Source organism: Amphiura filiformis, chromosome 13, assembly GCF_039555335.1.
Source record: "Amphiura filiformis chromosome 13, Afil_fr2py, whole genome shotgun sequence".
Classification (NCBI taxonomy): domain Eukaryota; kingdom Metazoa; phylum Echinodermata; class Ophiuroidea; order Amphilepidida; family Amphiuridae; genus Amphiura; species Amphiura filiformis.
This window is the reverse complement of record NC_092640.1, coordinates 32,128,266-32,151,363: the sequence shown is the minus strand read 5'-3', so window position 1 is coordinate 32,151,363 and position 23,098 is coordinate 32,128,266. Positions and strand designations below refer to the sequence as shown.

Sequence of the window (23,098 nt, the reverse complement as noted above, 5' to 3'; positions counted from 1 at the left end):
TTTTAAGATTGTCTGCAAAGGCAAGTTTGACCATAAATAGTTTAAAGCCTAGTCATAATTGGCTATTAAAATGAGCAATTCAAGTTATCAACCAATCAAAAATACTGTTAGATGACCATTAGTTAAGGTTCTGAAACAGTGCATGATGGGAAGCCATGATCGTCTGCTTGCTGTGTTGAGTATTATTCCAGATTTGTCCGTTTCTGTGCTTCTATTTCAGTTGATGAATTGCAGGGCAGTATGTCTGTCCTCCCATGGCAAAACACAGTATCCACTATGTGATTTACTTGTAGATATTCTTTTCTTCCATGACAGAGAAGTATGTTTGTGTGATATGAAAATAACTTTCTGATGTGTTTAATTTAAGAATTTAAAAATGTGGGGTAAAGGACTTCATGGTGCCCTCTGTGTAATTCTACAGGAAATATGCCATATTGGATAGCCTTTCTACTTCTGGTGTTTGTACAGCTTCTTATTTTATTGTCGTCTATTTGGCACCAATAATTATGACCACAAAATTGTAATGAACATTCAAGTTCAAGTTCAAGTGAAGTTAGTCTTTAAAACTGCATAATGTGTTGAACATTCCCAATGTGGACAATGTAATAGTATGTCTTATCTCAACTTCGCAGCGGCAGATTCGTACCAGTGCATTTTCGCGTTAGCATTGCCAGTGTAAAGACAAATTGGCCTTCTTAGTGTCTGTATTTTGCCCCTTGTGATAAGGTTAGTGCACGCGATTTGAATGTGGCACATGAATTCCAACATGGCGTTACTCTCACTTGAGATAAGACAAACTATAGATTTTTGATGAATGTAGGATACATGGTATACTGATACATATCTGTAATTATGTATTGGAGAGGATCTTGTTAAGCATCCACTTGTACATGAGTTCAGTGGCAGCGCCAGGAATTTGGGGGGGGGGCATTGGGGGCAAAGTGAATTTCAGGGGGCACATTGTGCAAAGTTGCTGCAAAAATTTTGGGTTTTACTAGGGGCAACAGTTCTGACTTGCACCCCATGCCCCCACCCCCGTAGCGCCCCCACTGCAGGAGTTCACCCCACACATGCCCCCACACCAACATGCATTGTTCTGACCTCACTATAATGTCCAGTATACATTGAAATCAAGATATCGACTTCCATTTGATCTTGTTGAGAGACCTAATAAACCACAGATTAAGAAAGGGATCAACCACTAAAGTGTAAACATGGAATATAATGATTGTTGCGTTAAGACCTTGTATGATCATGTAGGATCAGTCCCTTAAGTCCTACAATTGATCTGATAGTAATTAGATAGCATTGATCTCTAGAAAACCACACATGATAAGAACAAGTGTAAACGTATGTGATAGATCGCTCCTCTTTACTGTTGAATAAAATGTGGAGCCCAAGAGACTCAATTCCCTATGCGTCTCATTTCTTTAACACTTGGTGTATGTTGACAGTGATAAAGCAATGGTTGTTGTCAAACTGTGTTTTTATACTGAACACTCTGTGTTTTTATCCCGTATTACCTGGTAACCCACAATTCAATTCTTCGATGACCTGGATATTCTGCTGATGCTTAAAATAGGGGTTGTGGTACTGGAAGTACTGAAAATGGTTTCCTGACCCAGAAGCTGTTTTTAAGGTCATGATAATGTGCATAAAAGACTATACAACATCCAGCAACCGTTATAATCAATTGTGTTTCTACTGGAAGAAATTACCGATTGTTACACCGCATGGTCTACCTCATGAGGTGGCTCACATATGCTGGGTGTTTGCACTGCATCACTCCTAACCAATCTGTTTCCAGTTTAGCACATTAAGCGGCAACACTTTAAGCTAAATCGCATCACCTGCTAACATTTTCCAGTAGAAACATTCAGAAAGAAACAGTTGCCCAGAAATAGGTTTTGATTGACAAGTATTAAATATTTGACATGGTTTAATAATGAATGCAAAATATTAAAACTATGTATACTTGTGTACTGGAGGAGAGCATGCATTTTGTGTTCAGCTGTTGCAGAGAGGGTTTCATAATGTCTTAATGATCCCCCGCTATCTTAATGATACCTTTAATGCCCAAAGTGCTTTTTCGCAAAGGGAAACAAAAGAAGGAAGCCCTGAATAAAGAGAGAATATGAATAAAGATGTTGTTCATTTTGTCGGGATTCGAACCCAAGACCCCTTGCATGCCAAGCATTAGGTCAGCTACCGGAAGGGCGTTTCGCTGGTCTGGCCATATGAAACCTTGCGTATATATCACTTGGGATGATTCCGTCAGTGCATCAATGTGGGATGCATGCACGGGCAGTGCATGGATATATCATGTAGTATTTTGTAGTATCTGGGAGTGTTTTAGGGTTAAGGAGGGTTGCTTTTGGAAGGGGTATTGTGTGTGAAACTATATTGTGCCAGTGCATGAATCATGTGAACTTTACAAGACACGGTACACTATTAAAACCATTTGCAACTCTTTAACATCAACATATTCTTCTAATTAGGGCATGCATGTTGTGTCCAGCTTTTGCTGATCATGAGAGGGTTATCAGTTTGTCTAGGAGGGTTGCTTCAAGGGGAGATGTATTGTGCGTGAAACTAATTGTGCCAGTGCATGAATCATGTGAACTTCACAAGACCCTGTACACTATAAACCCCATGAAAACTACCTGCTGATTGGCTAAAAAGAAGTTTTCATTATCAATTGGCCCAATCAGCAACATTGTTATAATAATTTCACCATGCAAAAAAATTGGGGTGAATTATTTGCAAAGCTCCATTCTGATTGGTGATTAAAGTGAAAACATCATGTAATGGATCAATCAGAGGCAATGTTAGATCAACAGGTAGTGCTCAGGGGGTTAAAACAGTTGCAACTCTTTAACATCAACATATTCTTCTAATTAGTATTAGACTATCACACTGACGACAAGGTGGTGAAACTTAAAATGCTAACCTAAAGCTTCATTAGTAGGAGTTCATTAACAGGGCAATGGGGGCAAACTGCTGCTGATAATGTCATTGTTTTCTAATTTATATGGAGAAGCTTAATTAATTGCAGAGGGTTGATATTATCACCCTTCTGATTTGCCAAAATAAGTTTTCTACATCATAAGCCAAAGTATTTTGGGAGGTGTTGCAATATTTAAGTTTGGTATGATACATATTTCTCTTTCTATTCTTACCAAAATATATGGCAAGTATGACATCACAGTGATGTCACAAACCTCAGCAAAAAAACATCAAAACAAAACCAAGAAACTAAATATGTGACACAATCTGGTCCATTGGGCCAAAGGCACCAAATTTGAAACTGAGATAAAGGTAAAAATATGGAGTAAATAAACAATACAATACATAAGAAAATAGACATCAAAAAACTTTAGAACTTTGGAACCAAGTATGCCAGACCTTTGGTGTTTTCAGTAAATGATAGCCTATTGTATGTACAATGTAATAATTACAGTAACTCAATTTTCAAAATGCCTCCTTTGGCCCCATGGACCAGATCATGTCACAATTATTTTTGCCTAAGGCATTAGAAACAAATTTGTTTGATCTTTCGATCGACCATCTATGCGTGGTCGATCCTCAAGCAGAATCGACGGGGGGAAAAAGCGGCCAAGTTTGGGACATTTGTACTACTGCTCATATGAACCAATAAAAGACAATTTGGGAAAGTTAATAATTCTGTTCATATTTTTATTTGTGTCTATTATTAGGACTGGGAAGCCAAGTACATTCACCAAGATTACTTCAGGCAGTTGCAAGACAACCATGAAGTCACCCAGGTAAGCTATGAGTACAGTCCAACCTCCCTTATCACTAGGATCCAGAACATACCCATCTACATTCAGGGCACAGATGAGCAACATCCCCTATTCGGCCATGAACCTGAAAAGAATCGGCTGAAGTCTAGGAAAGCTTCCTTATAGTGCACAAGCTGAAGGTACCAGAGCTGCCAAATGGAAAGAATGGTTCGCCAATCTTCCAACAAAAGCCATGTCCATAAGTATTTTTACCTTGTGCCGACTCAAACTGGGTTGAATGGAAATGCCTCAACAGACTGAGAGTTGGCACTGAATTCAGGTCTAGCATCGTGTTATTATTGCCAACGGTGCTCTGACCTGGTCCTGGACCAGTCCCCAACACTTATGAATACACCTGCAATTCATTGCATTATTATAAAAAGAGTTTGGTTATGAAATTAACAGACTGCACCTCAGAAAAATTACAATTGTTAAACATCCCTCCACCCAACTGTACATCAGGGGTCGCATCTGACACGTCTGCGCGTCCAGGGACTCCATTTTTTTTGCCATTTTGGACTCCTTAAATCACAAGTTGAAAGTGACCAAATGGTCCGATAAAAACTGTATATATATTTTACTATGCACGGAGGCATAAATCAGTATAAGTTTAGAATTTAGGACAGATGGACTCTTTAAATTCTCATTTTTAGACCCCTTAAATGTTGGTTTTGCAGGTACCAAAGGGTCCAGAAAAATTAAATTGGACCCTTTGGTTTTTTGTGCTCGTGCTACCCCTGCTGTATATACATCCACCCAGCCTGTCATATACAGTAGCTGAAGTTAAACACAGAACTCAGGGAATGATATTATATGAAAGCTAACAAAGGGGCAAGCAGAGTTCAGCATTATGTTATCTTAGCTATGATTTATCCATGTTATTATATCCCGGATTCTATAATCTCATCCAACTAATAGAAACCATGCACTAGGATCCACAACATGCTCATCTATAAAGGCACAGTTCTTAACCCCAATACATTTGTACATTCATTGAATGACCTTTGACAATTTGGGTACAAAAACTCATACCGTGCAGCTTGAGGTCAAATTTTGCACTTTGATTGTATGATTGAGGTTATTGAACTATGTCATTGGGATGAGGTTATTGTGGTCCATATATAGTGATGGCTTCAAACCAGCTGCTGCTTATTGTTACCAACTAAAGCCATCTGTCGTCAACTCGTTATTGCAAAGCAGAAATGAGACAAATCAGTCACAGTCGCTAACGATCGGTCAGAAAATTTAGTCGGCTGTAGTTAATTATTATAGGAACGATAATGTTGTCAGCTTTGTGGAAGCACTCACTTTGGACATTGCTCAGTGTCAGAAGGGGGAAGTGCAATAGCTGCTCTGTGAATATTTGGTAATTAACACAGTATATTGTCATACTCATCTGCACATGGCAGCTACACAAGGCAGCTATTGCACTTGTCCACTTCTGGCACTGAGTAGTCAACATGTTGTTTTGCATAATGTTGTCCATGATTCTTAAAAGAGAGGGACATCAAGAGATCTGGCAAATGGTCTGAAAATGTGTATCTTCAAAATGAAAGGTCAAAATTTTCAAATGATCGTCGGCTTTTTCTCCCAGCTACATACACTATAAGTACATATCAGTAGATTTATGAATTTTACTTTGAGGACTAATAACCCTAATGGCTATAAATCTTACAAGGAAAACCACTCCGCATGCATGCATTTCACGTAATGCCATTAAGCAATCACCCTAAGTCATATATGCCTACCAAATCGCTGGCCGGGCAAGCGACTCCCCATGGCATGATGTCGGTGATCGCCTGCGTGGCACCCGAGGGGTCCCAGGATTCCCGGGGGTGCCTAGTGAAATCTTTGTTAATATTTTCTCCTTTTTTGTTCCTTCTCTGCCATCTGATAGCAAAAAAGCATGTTCCTTCCGATAGCAAAAAAGCATGCTCCTTGCTCGGGTTAAATATGAAAAATATAAAAAATATCAATTTTTAATAATTTGCCATAAAATTTCAAAAAAATCCAAAGTATTTGATATCAGAAGGGCATTCAGGAGGGCATTCTTCGTATTCAGACTGCAATTCGATATATCTGATGTGCTCTCAGGCCCCACAACAAATACTGTGCAAATGTGGGTGACCGACCCCTTAGGTAACTTTTCACAGAATTGTTTTGGTCCTCATCGAATCTCTGAAAGTTTCCTTCAAGTGAGACAGCAGTTTGAAATTATTGGTAACTAAAATATTTTTCCTGTACAAAAAGAATCCACAATGAATGATACAAATTACTGTTTCTGCTTATTATGTAATGATATTTCTCTGTATTTTATGCACAATAGCCTTGTCCAGATGTCTACCAATTTCCCATTGTCACAGAAACCTATGCCAAAGACCTTATTGAGGAGATGGAGAATTATGGGCAGTGGTCAAATGGCCAATCTGAGGTACGTCTAATTACGTCTAACCTAAAGCCATGATTTCTCCGTGATACGGAAAAACAGAAAAATTCACGGAATTCAGGGTTTGCTCACGGAAATTTGAAAATGCCACAAAATAGTTAAAAACTGTGCAAAATGTCTACCTTTTGTGTTAATTTGCATAATAAAACAAAGAAAAGTGATCATTTAGCAGTAATCAACCATTAAACAATCCATTCTAGCATTAATTCTAGGCCTTCGATGCAAGACTCTGGCCATACTACAATAAAAGGTAAGACAAAATAAACTTTTCAAACATGTTTGTTTTACAGTGTTTTATTGTGGAAAATGGAAATCGTCCAATTTGAAACACAGATTTTAAATTTTGTAACACAGAGAAATCATGACTTTAGTCTAACCCTCCCGCTGCAAAAAAGAGTATGTCTCAGAAGATATTTTTTTCTGACTCAAACTTGGTCAAAATTAAGTATGTGAGGCTCAAAACTTACATTTTGTCTAATTTTTGTCTCATTTAAATTGTTAATCGCACAGCATTTCTAACAAATGCTTTTAAACTTACTTATATCAATATTTTTGTTTAAAAAAAAGGAGGGCTGTATGGTCGTGAAGTTGGGTACTAGTGTATTTTTGTTACTTAAAGTAATAACTAGGGGGTATAGATATCAAGTAGAATAGCTTAATTGGTCGAAGTCTCCCTCAAATAACCGTGTTTGAAGTGTTTTGCTACTCATCTACCGACTGTAATTGACACAAGTTGACAAAGTAAGTTCAATATCTGTTGTGCAGCCATTCAAATATCTATTACTTATAGGTAATGGTTAAGGTTCATGCTTGTACTGTGTTAACAGGGTGGAGTACCTTTCCCTCTTTCAAAGCAATTTGGGGCCAGACTCATCTGTGTATAATGTTTGCTGCAGGGGGTTGGCTGCTGCTCCTGCCTAACAACACACATTGATTCCCAATTACACCTGGGTGAAGTGATGCAAAACAGATTAAGTGCCTTTGCTCATGGACACAACACATTGACCACAATGTAACTCTGAACCCAGAACCATGTGATCATGAATCCAATCACTTAACAGCCATGCCACTGTGCCCCCTCAAGACCTACTTAGTTCCAAATAACATAAATTTCCCCACAAACTTGCATAATATTACCTTAAGATCAGTAAACATGTCCAATACATCAGAAATTGTAATCCCTATGGGTGATGATCAGGAACATTGACATGCTTACAAGCATGTTTACAAGCATGGTTGGTGTTTCATCTATGTGTGTCTATCATCGAGTCAGACAAATGCCTACACTAGTCTAGCCATGTATGTCTTTCCAATGTTTAACACAATGAGCTTGCATAATTTAACAAGCACTGACTGATTAAAGCAATATCTGAATACCGCAGAAAACTTGGCAAGTAATGCCTATATTCTAGCAAATGATTAAGGGATCTGGAATGAGCGTTTTGAGCGTTTCAACAGTATTTTTGTGGGACATGAGAGCACATCAGACATATCGAATTGCATTCTGAATACGAAGAATGTCTTTCTGATATCAAATAATTTTCAGTTTTTGAAATTCACGATATAATACAAATTTTATGACAAATTATTAAAATTTGATATTTTTCACATTTTTGATATATAACAGTCCTCTAAGTAAATTTTATAAATCTAATGATATATTCTTAAAGTGTATGTAGCTGGGAGGAAAAGCCGACAATCAATTGAAAATTTTGGCCTTTCATATTGAAAATAAGAAAAAAAATGGGAAAAAATCCATATCTTCAATACGAAAGGTCAAAATTTTCAATTGATCGTCGGCTTTTCATCCCACCTACATACACTTTAAGAATAAATCATCAGATTTATAAAGTTTACTTCGAGTACTGTTAAATATCAAAAATATCAATTTTTAATCATTTGCCATAAAATGTGTATTGCATTGCAAATTTCAAAAAATCAAAATTATTTGATATCAGAAGGACATTCTTCGTATTCAGAATGCAATTCGATATGTCTGACGTGCTCTAATGTCCCACAATAAATACTGTCCAAACGTTCATACCCCATCCCTTAAAGAATTGCTAGTTTAAGCTATCAAATATGTGGAGCGATTGGAAAATTGCTGCCATTGTTCAGTTATGGCTATGGCAATGTAGGTTAAATATCACTGATTAGAGCTGGGCAGTGCTTGGAAAAAAAGAGGGACTATTTTCTTGCATGGCATGTGGAATTGGTGCTTAAAAATCACTGAAAAATTCCATGGTGTATAATAACCAAAATTGTGCAAATTTCAGGGTAACATGCAGAAATGACCTTTTTTCTACCATTATTTTACAGTTTTGATGAAAAGATCCCTTAAATTCATCCGCTGGATATCAAGAGTGTGCTCTTATCTCGTCCCCAAAAAGGAGGGTGCACTGTAAAGTTGTTTTCTTTACACTTCAGTGATGGTTTTAAAAAGAAAGTCCCAGGTCATCATATGTTGCAATTTAGTCATTTGGGGATTCAACCTTCTACTCTTAATTGATAAAAATGTCATTTCACTGTGAGAGTTCCATGTATGAGAAAATTGTGCTTGAAATTACCTTTTGTTCCATTGAAAACTGTGTTATAGAGAATTAGTGGTATTGAACCTGTAGGATCTAACTTGGCCTGAAGTCAACTGCTTGCAGTTTGACGGCATGCACTTGATTTCTGATTTATTTATTAGCAATCGCTTTTCCGATAAGTGATGGAAGTAACATCATAAAAATGCTACGCTCCTAGCGATTGGGTAGTATGATACGGGCATTAATTAGAATGAAGTTTATTTGTTTGAATAGAAAAACCAATAATTATCTTTGCACAATTGTATAATACAATTAATTATTCTGTGGAAATTTATATGAACAAATGAGGAAAAGTAGAATTTTCACAGGAAAATTTTTTGATTTTATAAACATGTCAATAACAAGAATTATGATTCTGACTTGGGATTAGTACTGTTATTCCAATTTATATCACCTTCAGGATTAGAAATTGAGAAGAAGTATAGCTCCAGCTAAGGGATTATTACAGCTATTTGAATTTGATATTGCCTTCCAACACGGCTGTTTGATGTATATAGAATTGGCCTCATTATTAACTAAATGCAAACTATAGATGGCGCCATTTATCCTAAATCATATTCCTTTATTTGCAAGGGTTATGTGATTAATATAGCCATTAAAACATCTGGAATAGATGAAACAAGCAACAAGGAAATTTTATAAACATATTTTATCAAACAATAAAAGGAATTATTGTATTAAAAGCTTGAAAGGGTAATTTCCAGTAACTAAATAGCGCCACCAATTTTGGTATTAATAGATACATTTTATATCTGAAAAAGCTTTAGAAAGTACTATAAAAGTGAATAATTTTGTAAAAGAAGGGAAATTTAAAGTTGAGAACGACTCAAAAGCATATGTATACATTAAAACGATGTCACTTTTAGGTTTTTAAGCCTAAAATTTGGTTATACATGATGTTTTGTTTGAAAATCTAATAAATGATCCCATCAAACAACCGTGCCAAGATTAAGAATAGAGGATAATCTCCAGCCCAGCTAAGGGATAGAGATTAACTGTTACTTCAATTTGATAGTACCTTCAGATTAGGACTTAAGAGGATTATATCTCCAGCTTAGGGATTAGGATTAACTTTTTTATCTCAATTTGATAGTACCTTCAGATTAGGAAAAGAAAGGGATTATACTTCTAGCTAAGTGATTAGCACTGAATTCAGGATCAACCATTGTCAAGGGGCAGGGTATTATTAGTTCTATGTAGGATTTGGTAGTCGGGTGGAATTAGAAAATCAACTGTAATAGTATCCCTATGAGATGGCCTGAAAACCAGCGTTTGCTTTCTGTTTCCCGATGACATTTAGCTCCAGTGGGCTATTCCAGTTGAAATCCATGTCCCCAATGAAAGGCATGACCATAATCTCCTACACAGGGGGTGTAGATTTCAAATGGAATCACCCACTCCATTTGATATTCACAGTCCCTGTGTGCAAGATTAAAGTCATATCTTAAAAAGTGGATGAGTTGTACCGTAAAGATGAATGTTCTTAAAATATTGACCATAATCTCCTACACAGGGGGTGTAGATTTCAAATGAAATTGCCCAATCAGGTCACTCCATTTGATATTCACAGTCCCTGTGTGGAAGATTAAAGTAATGTCTTAAAAATTGGATGAGTTGTATAGATGAATGTTCTTAAAATATTGACCATAATCTCCTACACAGTGGTGTAGATTTCAAATGGAATCACCCATTCAGGTCACTCCATTTGATATTCATAGTCCCTGTGTGGAAGATTAAAGTCATGTCTTAAAAATTGGATGAGTTGTATAGATTAATGTTCTGAAAATGAAGGGTTTGGTTCCAAACCATGTGAAGTCCACAAACACATGTGTCTGATTTACCTGTGCGATATTGCAATGGGTTGTGATGCTATAGGTATAGTAATTTCAGTTTGATGCACCATTACAAAGCAAACAGTGGATGGATGCACAATTAAACAATACTGTGTGAGGCCTTTGGTTCACAAATGAGAACAATAGTCTGCATATTGTTAAGCAGCATTGTTGTGGTAAATAATGGCTTGTTGATGGTACAACTCATTGTTGCTAATGTCAAACTTGTCAAAGTAAATGAGAAACATCGTGATTGTGGACTTAACATGGTTTGGAAACAAGCTCTTCAAATATTGATATGAAATGACAGAATGTTTTTCTTTGTGCTTTGTTTATGCAGGATGCTAGACTTGAAGGTGGCTATGAGAATGTACCAACCAGAGATATCCACATGAAGCAAATTAACTATGAAAAACACTGGCTCTATTTCCTCAAGGAATTTGTCGCTCCAGTTGCAGAAAAAGTCTACCCAGGCTATTACTCAAAGGTTGGTTGAATGTTAAGGTGCAAGATTAAACTGGATCTAGACCCAGATAACCCGCACAGGGAGTGTAGATTTCAAATGGAGTCACTCATTTGGGTAACCTCATTTGAAATGCACACCCCCTGTGTGGAACATTAAAGTTATGTCTTCCATAGGGGTGTATGGATTTCAACTGGAATAGCACTGTGAGGGGTTCTCAACTGTATTTCGTTGGCAGAGTGCTACACTATCGTAAGCTGCCATTTGCAACATTTCAATAAATGTACTTACTTTTAACCATTAACACTAGAAAAATACCCAACTACATGTAAAGGTGATATCTTGGGTTTGCTTAGTGGCCATCAGCCAAGTAATACAGAACATCAACACTTTACAATGAAGGGATTGTGCTGCAAACAATAGGTGTTTTACAAAAGGCAGCTATTACATTCTACTGCACTTACGATAGTGTAGCACTCTGCCGACGATTTGCTCTGGGCATGGAGGGCTGAATGTGTATCAAATGTAAGTGGTTGAGGGCCAAAGGTACCTTAAGTTCCTTTGTCCTTGATATTATCTTAGGATATTGAAGGGCCAAAGCTGATAAGGGCCAGACTTGGCTTGTGGGCCACCTGTTGAGTAAGTGCTTCAGGGCCAAATACACCTCAAGTTCCTATGTCTTCTGTATTATCAAATTCGGATACTGAAGGGCCAAAGCTGATAAGACTAAGGGGCAGGATTTGGCCTGTAAGCTGCCTGTTGAGAAAGTACTCAAGGACTAAACACACTTCATAGACTAGTTGGATTTCTGTATTTTCAAAGGCTATTGAATGGCCAAAATTGACAAGACCAAAGGCAGGATTTGGACTGTGGGTCACCTGTTGAGAAAGTGCTTGAGGGCCAATTACACCTCAAGTTCATATGTCTTCTGTATTATTAAAGGAAGGGCCGATGCTATGGGCTGTCTTTTGAGAATCTCTGCTCTATGAACAATGAACATCTGATTTTCTGAGGTTGTTAGATTTAAATTAAAAAAAACCCTCATGATATGCTTCCATATTAAGCTTGCAGTTTATTCCCATTTGTGGTAGGTTGTTTGAATCTAATAATGTGTGATCATAATAATATGAAGAGGTCAAATGCAAAATACGATAAAAACCATATGATGACCAACATGGCCCCATAATGTTGGTAAAATTTTAAAAATATAATCATAAGTAGCACATATTTTCTTATTATTATGCGTTCACTGCAGGTATTATGTTTCTTGTTTGTCAGTCCGTCTGTCATTAAGTCGGTCCATATGTCCAAGCTTGTGCATGATTTGTCGGATTTGGTAAGGTGTATAGTGATGTGAGTTGGTGGAGGGGTGCCAATTGGCGATCTTCAAATTCCTTTATATTTGTGTTGCAAAATTAGGTAGCTCATTTGCATAAATCAAAACTTAGCCATGCTTTCTTGGAACTGGTAAGGCATATGGTACAAAACCTGAACTTGAAGTTGTCATTCACCAGGTAGCAATATAAATTAATAAACTGTATAACTTGTATTGGAGTGGCTACAGTATCACACCTTGTCCTAGGTGCATCTTCAGGCTGACTGATATTCTGGTAGCAATTGTTCATTGACCTGTGAGGAGATAGTGTTGACAGAGGTTGTTGATTTTTTTAAATTTCTTTGAAATGTTTTTCAGTACAGAATTGTAGGTCCCTGCCAATTTGTGAAACTAAAACATTTGACTTAAAATCAACAGCCTCTGGCAATGCAATCTTGTCACAGGTCAATTACCGATTGCTGGCTAGTCTACTTTAGTAGACCCTTTTTGATTTGTCATCCCTGTATTCCCTACTGATCCAACAGCTATAAATCGTCAACTTTGGTGGCCCACTCCGAAAACTGATGTCCCCCGAGAACCGCGTCACAGAGAAAAAAAAGGTGTACTAAATTTAGAAAATACAATGAACTATGCACTCTAATACTGGTTATGATGCTATCTCATTAATAATGCAGCCTTGGGTGTTATGTTACCTGACACAGCTAGACTGACCACATGGGTTGTGTTGCATGGTCATAATGCAGCCTTGGGTGTTATGATATCTAACCCATAAATATGTATGTATGCCTATCTGATATTAAGAGTTAAGAGTTACCACCCACATTGATATTTACTTCATTAACATTCATCTCAGATTGGAGATGAATGGGGTTGAGCATATGTGTTAAGATATGGTGGATCACAAGGTCATAACCCAAATACAGCAGTCCTTTTGTCTCTGGGCAGAGCAGTCACTGGGGATGTGTTGTGTTTTTTCATGGCATATCTGATGGTGTGAATTGTTTATCAAAAAGGGAATGCAAAGCAGTCTAATTGTTGGCAGAACATCAATCTGCCAAATTTCACGAAATCCGGGCATACATGGTAGAGAATATTCACTATTTAGATGCTACACAGAAAGTGAGTGATTCTAGCCATTAACTGCAATCTGATGAAGTATACGTGAAGAACCAAACTTCCTGTATCCTATCCCCAAGATTGAGTTCTGTCCTAAATTGTAAACCATCCATAAGAACTGGGACAGTTCAGCAATGAAATGGGCTATTCCATTTAATATCCACACTTCCCCTGTGGAAGATTTAGCTTTTAGTCTTCCACAGAGGGAGTATGAGTTTTGAATAGAATAGACATTTGGGTAACTTCCATTTAAAATATTCACTCCAATTGTGGAAGATATAGGTATTAAAGCCATACTGCAGGGATCAATTACATTTGAAAAACATACTCCCTCTGTGTAAGATATTTCCAAAATCTTCCACAGGGGTAGTGTGGATTTCAACTGGAATAGCCGAATGCATGATTATAAGTAAAAGTTCTAAGTGTAGCTGCATTCTGTTAAGAGTTTGGCTAATTCTAGTGATCTTTGGCAAAGTTACCATTTTCCTGGCAAAATAAAAACTACACCTGGCTAAAAGGGTCCATGTTTGCTTTTGATCAGTAGAGTGTGACACATATATTAGCATCTGTACTGTAGCCTCAGGGATGCCTATGATATATGTGTGGCTCTCCTCTAGATTGCATCAAGTTGGGATAGTGAGGTGGACGTTGCTTCAATACCTTCAGAGCTTGCATATTCCATGTTGGATTGATTGAACCATGGTTAGTAAATTACAGCCTATAAGGGGCAGCTCCATGAAGCAGTCCTAGTCGCTGGGTTGCAGTCTTTGTCATTCTGATGATCACAGGTGACCATAACAGGTCCCTGCTGATGGAGATGCTTAGGAATAGATCAACATTTGCCTCTGCTGGCATCACAATCCGAGGAAAACAAGCAAGTTCTACAGCTAACCAGATTATGCCCCGATCTGACTCCTTAGTACACTTAGCAGCTATTGGGCTATTCCAGTTGAAATCCTTACCCCCCCCTATGGAAGACATGACTTTAATCTTCCACACAGGGAGAGTGAATATCAAATGGAGCCACCCATTCAGGTAACCACATTTGGAATTCACACTCCCTGTCATGTCTTTCATTGGGGGTATATGGATTTCAACTGGAATAGGCCATTGTGCCTCCAAAGCTTTTCTATCTTACCTACCTTTTATGTTATCTCTTTTTTTTAATCTTCTTATATTATCTCTTTATTTCCCTCACGGGACTTTCGTAATTTGCACTTTATTTTGCCCTCTGGACCTAATGGATCTTAAACTGTGATTTACGATGACACAGGTCTAAAATCTTGCTTATGCACAGACTTGAATATCCTATCAGGTTTCAGGATTTTGTTTGGAAAAAAAGAGAGATGCATACATGGTTTGTGAAGCATTTTGTGTGAGGAAGTGCTTCTGCTTGGGTGGATTTCGTTTTTGAGATGGGTCATTTACAGTGCAACAAACATTCCTGAGCAATCAATAATTCTATAAATATAATTTGTTGCTCATCATTTAATTTTAGAAAAATAAAAAATGGTGCAATATACTTTGTCTGCCTTTAGAAAACTATTATAATACCAGGAGCAATAAGGATGAAAGCTACATGTTGATAAGATTGTTGATCTCTCTGTCTCTTGTCATAAAAAAGCACCATTAAGGGAGAGTGTGACAGAATGTTTGGGATACTTGCCTTTGTTGGATTAAGGTCCCAGGTTCAATTCACGCTAGTGACAATGTGCTGGGATATTGACTGACTTTTCCATGAAATATTGCTATGGGGGGATCGCTACACCTCCTTCAAAGTGAGTCTGTTACCTTCTTGGCATTGAATACAACTGGTACCCATTTGTACACCTGGGTAGGGAGAGGTAAAAGGGGTGAATAGCCTTGCCTAGGTGCACAACACATTGATGTCACAGGGATTGGAACCCATGACCTCAAGCTACCTTGTAATTATGAGTCAAAGTCCTAAACTGCTGCGCCGCCTTGCCCCTTGGTGCTTAATACTTTGTTTGCTAGGAGCAAAACTACACCAGGAGCAATTATATAAAATGTAACAAAAAAAATTGGAACTGGTTGTGGTTGGAGGTAAAAGATGGCAATGGAGATTTTGTTTCCGATTATTTGAGGAAGCTTAACTGACCAAACCAGGGGTCCATTTCACTGAAATCGGCAGTCGGCAGAGTGCTACACTATCGTAAGCTGCCATTTGCAACATTTTAATAAATGTACTTACTTTTAACCATTAACACTAGAAAAATACCCAACTACATGTAAAGGTGATATCTTGGGTTTGCTTAGTGGCCATCAGCCAAGTAATACAGAACATCAACACTTTACAATGAGGGGATTGTGCTGCAAACAATAGGTGTTTTACAAAAGGCAGCTATTACATTCTACTGCACTTACGATAGTGTAGCACTCTGCAGACGATTTGCTCTGGGCATGGAGGGCTGAATGTGTATCAAATGTAAGTGCTCGAGGGCCAAATGTACCGCAAGTTCCTATGTCCTCGTTATTATCTAAGGATACTGAAAGGCCAAAGCTGATAAGGGCCAGATTTGACCTGTGGGCCGCCTGTTGAGAAAGTGCTTGAGGGCCAAATGCACCTCAAGTTCCTATGTCTTTTGTATTGTCTAAGGATACTGAAGGGCCAAAGCTGACAAGACCCAAGAGCGGGATTTGGCCTGTAGGCCACCTGTTGAGAATCTCTGCCCTTAGATAGCCCATTTACATAAATCAAAACTGAGCCACGCTTTCTTGGAACTTGTAAGGCATACGGCACAAAACGTGAACTTTTTAAAGTTCAGGTTTTGTGCTGTATGCCTTACAAGTTGAAAGTATGCCTTACAACTTAAAAGTTGTCATTCACCAGGTAGCAATATAAATTAAATGGAAATTAATAAATCTGTTGAACTTGGAGTGGCTACAGTATCACACCCTATCCTAGGTGCATCTTCAGGCCGAATAATATTCTGGTAGCAATTGTTCATTGACCTGTGAGGAGATAGTGTTGACAGAGGTCGTTGATTTTTAAAAATTTCTTTGAAATGTTTTTCAGTACTGAATTGTAGGTCCCTGCCAATTTGTGAAACTAAGAAGTTTGACTTAAAATCAACAGCCTCTGGCAACACAATCTGTTGTCACAAGTCAGTTACCAATATTGCTGGCACAACACCAATCTGCCAAATTTCACGAAATCCTGGAATACATGGTAGAGAATATTCACTATTTAGGTGCTACACAGAAAGCGAGTGATTCTAGCCATTAACTGCAATCTGATGAAGTGTATGTGAAGAACCAAACTTCCTGTATCCTATCCCCAAGATTGAGTTCTGTCCTAAATTGTAAACCATCCATAAGAACTGGGACAGTTCAGCAATGAAATGCATGATTAGGCCAAAAATATTGTTTGTTTGCCCTTTCCCGACCGACCAATAAATCATGAAAATCTTGGGTTGTGTTTTTTATTTTTATATTTTTTTTATATTTTTTCCTTTTAAAAACTCAAAAAATTTGCAAAAAAATCATTTAAAAAATAATTTATACTTTTCTAAAATATTTTTGAAAATTTTGAAATCCAAACTTTGGCAAATAATACCTGGTGACTATGTTTCCATGGCTGTTCTCATTCTTCTTGACTATGTTTCCATGGGTGTTCTCATTCTTTGTGTTTTGTTTTTTGAAACAAATGTGGTACTTTAACATCCGCTGTTTATTATATCATATTTAAAAAAAAAAAAAATTAAATCGACCTATAACAACTCCTAATTTTTTTTCATGAAAGAGCAAACAAACAATTTTTTTCTTGGCCTTTTAAGTGAAAGTTCTTAGTGTAGCTGCATTCTGTTAAGAGTTTGGCTAATTCTAGTGATCTCTTTGACAAAGTTACCATTTTGCTGACAAAATAAAACTATACCTGGCTGAAAGGGTCCATGTTTCCTTTTGTTCAGTAGAGTGTGACACATATATTAGCATCTGTACTGTAGCCTCAGGGATGCCTATGATGTATGTGTGGCTCTCCTCTAGATTGCATCAAGTTGGGATGGTGAGGTGATGGACACTGCTTCGATCCCTTCAGAGCCTTGCATATTCAATGTTGGATTGAACCATGATTTACAGCCCCTTTGGGTTGGCTTGAAGCAAGGGACAGCTCGTTGATGCAGTCCTAGTCGCTGGGTTGCAGTCTTTGTCACTCTGGAGATCACAGGTGACCATAATGGAGATGCTTAGGAATATAACAACACTTGCCTCTTCTGGCCTTACAAGCTCGCTGTTTCAGTATCGACGTATCACGATCCGAGGGAAACAAGCAAGTTTTACAACCAGGCAGATTTTGCCACCTGATCTGACTCCTTAACACACCCAGCAGCTATTGGGCTATTCCAGTTGAAATTGTTACACCCTCTGTGGAATACATGACCTTAATCTTCCACACAGTGAGAGTTAATATCAAATGGAGCCACCCATTCAGGTAACCACATTTGGAATTCACACTCCCTGTCATGTCTTTCATTGGGGGTATATGGATTTCAACTGGAATAGGCCATTGTGCCTCCAAAGCTTTTCTATCTTACCTACCTTTTATATTATCTCTTTTTTTTAATCTTCTTATATTATCTCTTTATTTCCCTCACGGGACTTTCATAATTTGCACTTTATTTTACCCTCTGGACCTAATGGACCTTAAACTGTGATTTACGATGACACAGGTCTAAAATCTTGCTTATGCACAGACTTGAATATCCTATCAGGTTTCAGGATTTTGTTTGAAAAAGAGCTAGATGCATACATAGTTTGTGAAGCATTTTGTGTGAGGAAGTGCTTCTGTGCTTGGATGGATTTCGTTTTTGTGATGGGTCATTTACAGTGCAACAAACATTCCTGAGCAATCAATAATTCTATAAATATAATTTGTTGCTCATCATTTAATTTTAGAAAAATAAAAAATGGTGCAATATACTTTGTCTGCCTTGAGTAACCTATACCAGGAGCAATAAGGATGAAAGCTACATGTTGATAAAATTGTTGGTCTCTCTTTCTCTTGTCATAAAAAAGCACCATTAAGGGGTAGATCCTGCATGTAATTATTTCATAAACTAATCCTAACCCTAATCCTAACCTAGGCCTAATCCTAATCATAACCCTAATCCTAATTCTAACCCTAAACTAACCCTAACGCTAACCCTAACCCTAATTTTGTGTATAATTACATGAAGGAGTAACCCATTAAGGGAGAGCATGACGGAATGGTTGAGGTACTTGCCTTTGATGCATTAAGGTCCGAGGTTCAATTCCTGGTAGTGGCAACATGCTGGGATATTGACTGACTTGTCCATGAAATATTGCTATGGGGGGATCGCTACACCTCCTTCAAAGCGAGTCTGTTACCTTCCTGGCATTGAAAACAGCCAGTACCCAATTTGTACACCTGGGTTGGGAGAGGTAAAAGGATTGAATAGCCTAGCCTAAGTGCACACCACAGGGAATCGAACCCATGACCACAAGCTACCTTGTAATTATGAGTCAAAAGTCCTAAACAGCTGTGCCACCTTGCCCCCTTGGTGCTTAATACTTTGTTTGCCAGGAGCAAGACTACACCAGGAGCAATTATATAAAATGAAACAAAAAAAATTGGAACTGGTTGTGGTTGGAGGTAAAAGATGGCAATGGAGATTTTATTTCCGAGTATTTGAGGAAGCTTAACTGACCAAACGAGGGGTCCATTTCACCAAACTTTACAAAGCTTCGTAAGTCTCGAAATCGGTTGTAACTTACTCGTCATAAGTTCCATTTCACTAATCTTACTTGCGAACTACACCAGGCACAAAAAGAAACTCGTCAGTTATTTTCATCCTTGCTGTTCAATAACTTGATAATTTTGGATTATTCTAAAATATACATTGTGTTAATTGGACTTTTCTTTCTCATTTGACACCCTGTTCGTGAACATTGAGCAAGAATTGGCCAAGATATGCGCCTCCAAACTTTCAAACCCCAAAATGAAAAGTTGCAATTTTAATGATTCAATTGTGCCTGTTACACCGTGTGCTTTATTGATTAGCCCGTGGTGCTTGTGTGCAATACAACGATGCGTTCCCATTGAAAATCGTTGAAAATGCAACTTTTGATTTTGGGGTTTGAGGCTTTGGAGGCGCATATCTTGGTCAATTCTTGTTCGCTTTTCACTTAACAGGGTGTTAAATGAGAAAGCAAAGTCCAATTAACAAAATGTATGTTTCAAAATAATCCAAAATTGTCAAGTTATTGAACAGCAAGGATGAATGTAACTGACTAGTTTCTTTTTGTGCCTGGTGTATACCCTTTGTAAGTAATAGGGATTTCCTACTCATAAAGTTAGTCTAGTATTGGATATTCGTAACTTATCGGAGGGTTACCTGAGTTACGAAGGGATAAAACTTCAGTGAAATGGACCCCAGATTTTTGTTTTGTACTTGGTGTGTGAAGCACAACAATCAAGGCATTATATATAAACGACATGCAAAAAATGATGTTCTACACTAACTTCCAGAGAAGAATGGCATTCACTTCCCCCCGTCGTGAGCGTACACAGCGTAAACACAGAAGTGGGGTTCTGATTGGTTTATTACACATCAAAGCATGGATCAGCGCAGAGAGGCACTCATGAAAGGAACACAAAATTTTATCGTATGTCACTCATTGGTGTGGCATGCACATCAATCAGAGAAAGAATGTGCCCTACTTCTGTGGAAGCTTAGTGTAGGCAATATGTATAAGGTGCCAGGTTTTTTTAAAAAACAAACTTAGTAGCATCTTTCTAAGTGAATCCTGATGATGAAGTGTATGTTCGTGACTGTTACAGAAGTGCTAATTACATGTATTCCCTAATTACCCGGGTGTGTTCGTTAGATTTCAAACTGCAAAGTCAAACTTTAACCCAGTTTATTGCACTATTTTTGGGTCATTATACTTTTGCTGTAATAAGAAGATAGCGATCATTCACAAACCATGTCCTATATACAAGTAGCATGACTAATTATGGCAACAAAACATTGGAGAAGTTTGTTAAGTGGTACTGGAGACATGTTGCTAGCCAATGCCTTATCAAAATATATTGCATGCGGTACGTTTTGGTTGAGTGAGAAAGTGACCATTATGGATTAACTGCTCTCTTGGCAACAAGTTGCATGTCATGTTGTTATTCAATGTAAACATCTTCAACAGCGTTTCCACTAAGGATTTTCAGCTCGGGTTATTTTGGCGAGCTATTTTCTTCAGATAAGCCAGCGCAGTTATTAATAACAAGCCTCGGTTTTGGTATTGGTTTTTTTTTGTTTTTCACTAGTTTTTCTTGGGCAAGTTTTTGCAACACATCATAAACCATAGAGCATGATTTAGGGATGCAATTCTTGATGTATACAGTACCCTGATCAGTCTGCGTGTAGAATGATTGTCACAGCCAGTATTTGTTCCACAGGCCAGTCTGCTATGACTCCAGATTCTTTGACCAGTTTCTTTTAGGAGGTGCAAACTTTTGTGAATTCAAATGTTTATCATTGCACATGCAATGGGCTATTCTAATTGAAATACATATACCCCTATGGAAGACATGACCTTAATCTTCCACACAGGGGTGTAGATTTCAAATGGAGTCACCCATTCAGGTAACCCCATTTGAAATTCACACTCCCTGTGTGGAAGATAATAATGTCATGTCTTCCATAGGGGTGTATGGATTTCAGCTGGAATTGCCCAATTGACACACCAAGCACCCTTCCTCCATAAGTATTCATACACACATAAGCATCAAAGTGTGACGATCCAGTAACATTCATATTGCTTATGGGAGTGGGGGAAATTGACACAAGATGGGATTAGATATTTGCATGTGGATGCTGTAAATGAATCTGTGACATCAGTTTGATTGACTTCAACAGCTGTATAACCAACCGATCAACACTCTTGGATCACATCAGATTGATTGGAAGTGTTCTTATCATGTCCATGTGCGAAAATCTTTATCTTGTCTAATATATTGTCATTCTTAGGTGGGAAAGGGTTCAAAATATCTGTGGTTCCAATTTCAGGCCTACAATTCACCATCTTTTAGGGTACAAATTGCACTCAATGATAGGCCTATATTAAAATACTTTTACAGGGCCTCAATTTTGTCTTGGGTTGCGAGAATCAAAATCCATCATAGTCACTACACTTACAGTATGATACAATGAGAGAAGTTGATTCTCGCAACCGAATCTTACAAGAATCATTACGAAAATCGATTCTGTGATTCTCGTCGAAATCTAGGCCTATTTTACCGGGATATTCCATCCTCAATTTCATACATACCAAAAATACCAAAAATATTGTGATGGCCAATGAAAAATGTCCCTGTTTCAAAATATTTCAAAGATATTTTCCCTGTGAAGTAGGTCAGCGTTTAGGGTTGGAAATGTGAGGGCTTGCTCCAGGATGACAAGGTGTGACAGTATGTGAGTGCCCACCTTGGGACAGTTGAGCCAACTTGACGACACACTTGCTTGGAGCGCAAGCAGCTCAACTACATGGGCTGCTTGGTGCACAGAAGGGTTAACTGCTGTTTAGGGTTGGAAATGTGAGGGCCTGCTGCAGGATGACAAGGTGTGACAGTATGTGAGTGCCCACCCTGGGACAGTTGAGCCAACTTGAAGACACACTTTGATTGCTTGGAGCGCAAGCAGCTCAACTACATGGGCTGCTTGGTGCACAGAAGGGTTAACTGCTGTTTAGGGTTGGAAATATGAGGGCCTGCTGCAGGATGACAAGGTGTCATAGTATGTGAGTGTCCACCCTGGGACATTTGATCCAACTTGACCGCACACATTGACTGCTTGGAGCGCAAACAGGTCAACTTCATGGGCTGCCTGGTGCACGAAAGGGTTAACTGTAAGGTTCTACAAAGGAATTTAAACCTTTTGTGTTCCTGACAGCTTATCCACTCTACTATGGTCTAATCCATTTGAAATCTATATCTCCATGGAGAAAGACTTTGGGATTCCAACCAAATTCAATGTTCAGTTAAAATTATCCCAGTTCCAACTATTCTCACACATTAAAGTGAATAAAAATTCCCTTTAAAGGGAAAGCCAGCTTCAATGCAGAAGATGCCTTGTAATTAGTTTGGGTGGTGGCATTTTTAGGATCACTCTTTTTATGATCCATCATGTTTCATGACAGTCCACCAAACCATCAATGATGAGAACATGCACACAGAAACAGCAAACCAAACAACTCCTATAACTTCCTGTCAATTAATTACTCCAAATTGTGTCTTTTTGTCTTTTTGTCTTTTCTGCCTTTTAGGCTACCCTTAGCTCATTATTAATATAAAGAAATGCAGTTTTTAGTTAATTGGCTAAAAACTGCCATCCTCTTTGCCTTATACATGCACATTAATTTTATATTAATTCGCGATTTATACTTAATATAGCACATTATAAAATGTATAAAGACTGATATTGTTCAATTATAATAGGCCTACATGTATATAAATTATACCCATATCAAAAATAGG

General features: G+C 38.0%; 1 protein-coding gene across 1 annotated transcript in view; it reads left to right on the top strand.

Annotated features, from left to right (window-relative positions):
• LOC140168247 (procollagen-lysine,2-oxoglutarate 5-dioxygenase 1-like) overlaps positions 1 to 23,098 on the top strand; it is a 121,132-nt gene that overhangs the window by 68,856 nt on the left and 29,178 nt on the right. Inside the window, exons 15-17 of the mRNA XM_072191583.1 lie at positions 3,717 to 3,785; positions 6,130 to 6,234; positions 11,013 to 11,159. Of these exons, the coding sequence (XP_072047684.1) occupies positions 3,717 to 3,785; positions 6,130 to 6,234; positions 11,013 to 11,159 (321 nt within the window). The remainder of the gene's footprint in view (positions 1 to 3,716; positions 3,786 to 6,129; positions 6,235 to 11,012; positions 11,160 to 23,098) is intronic.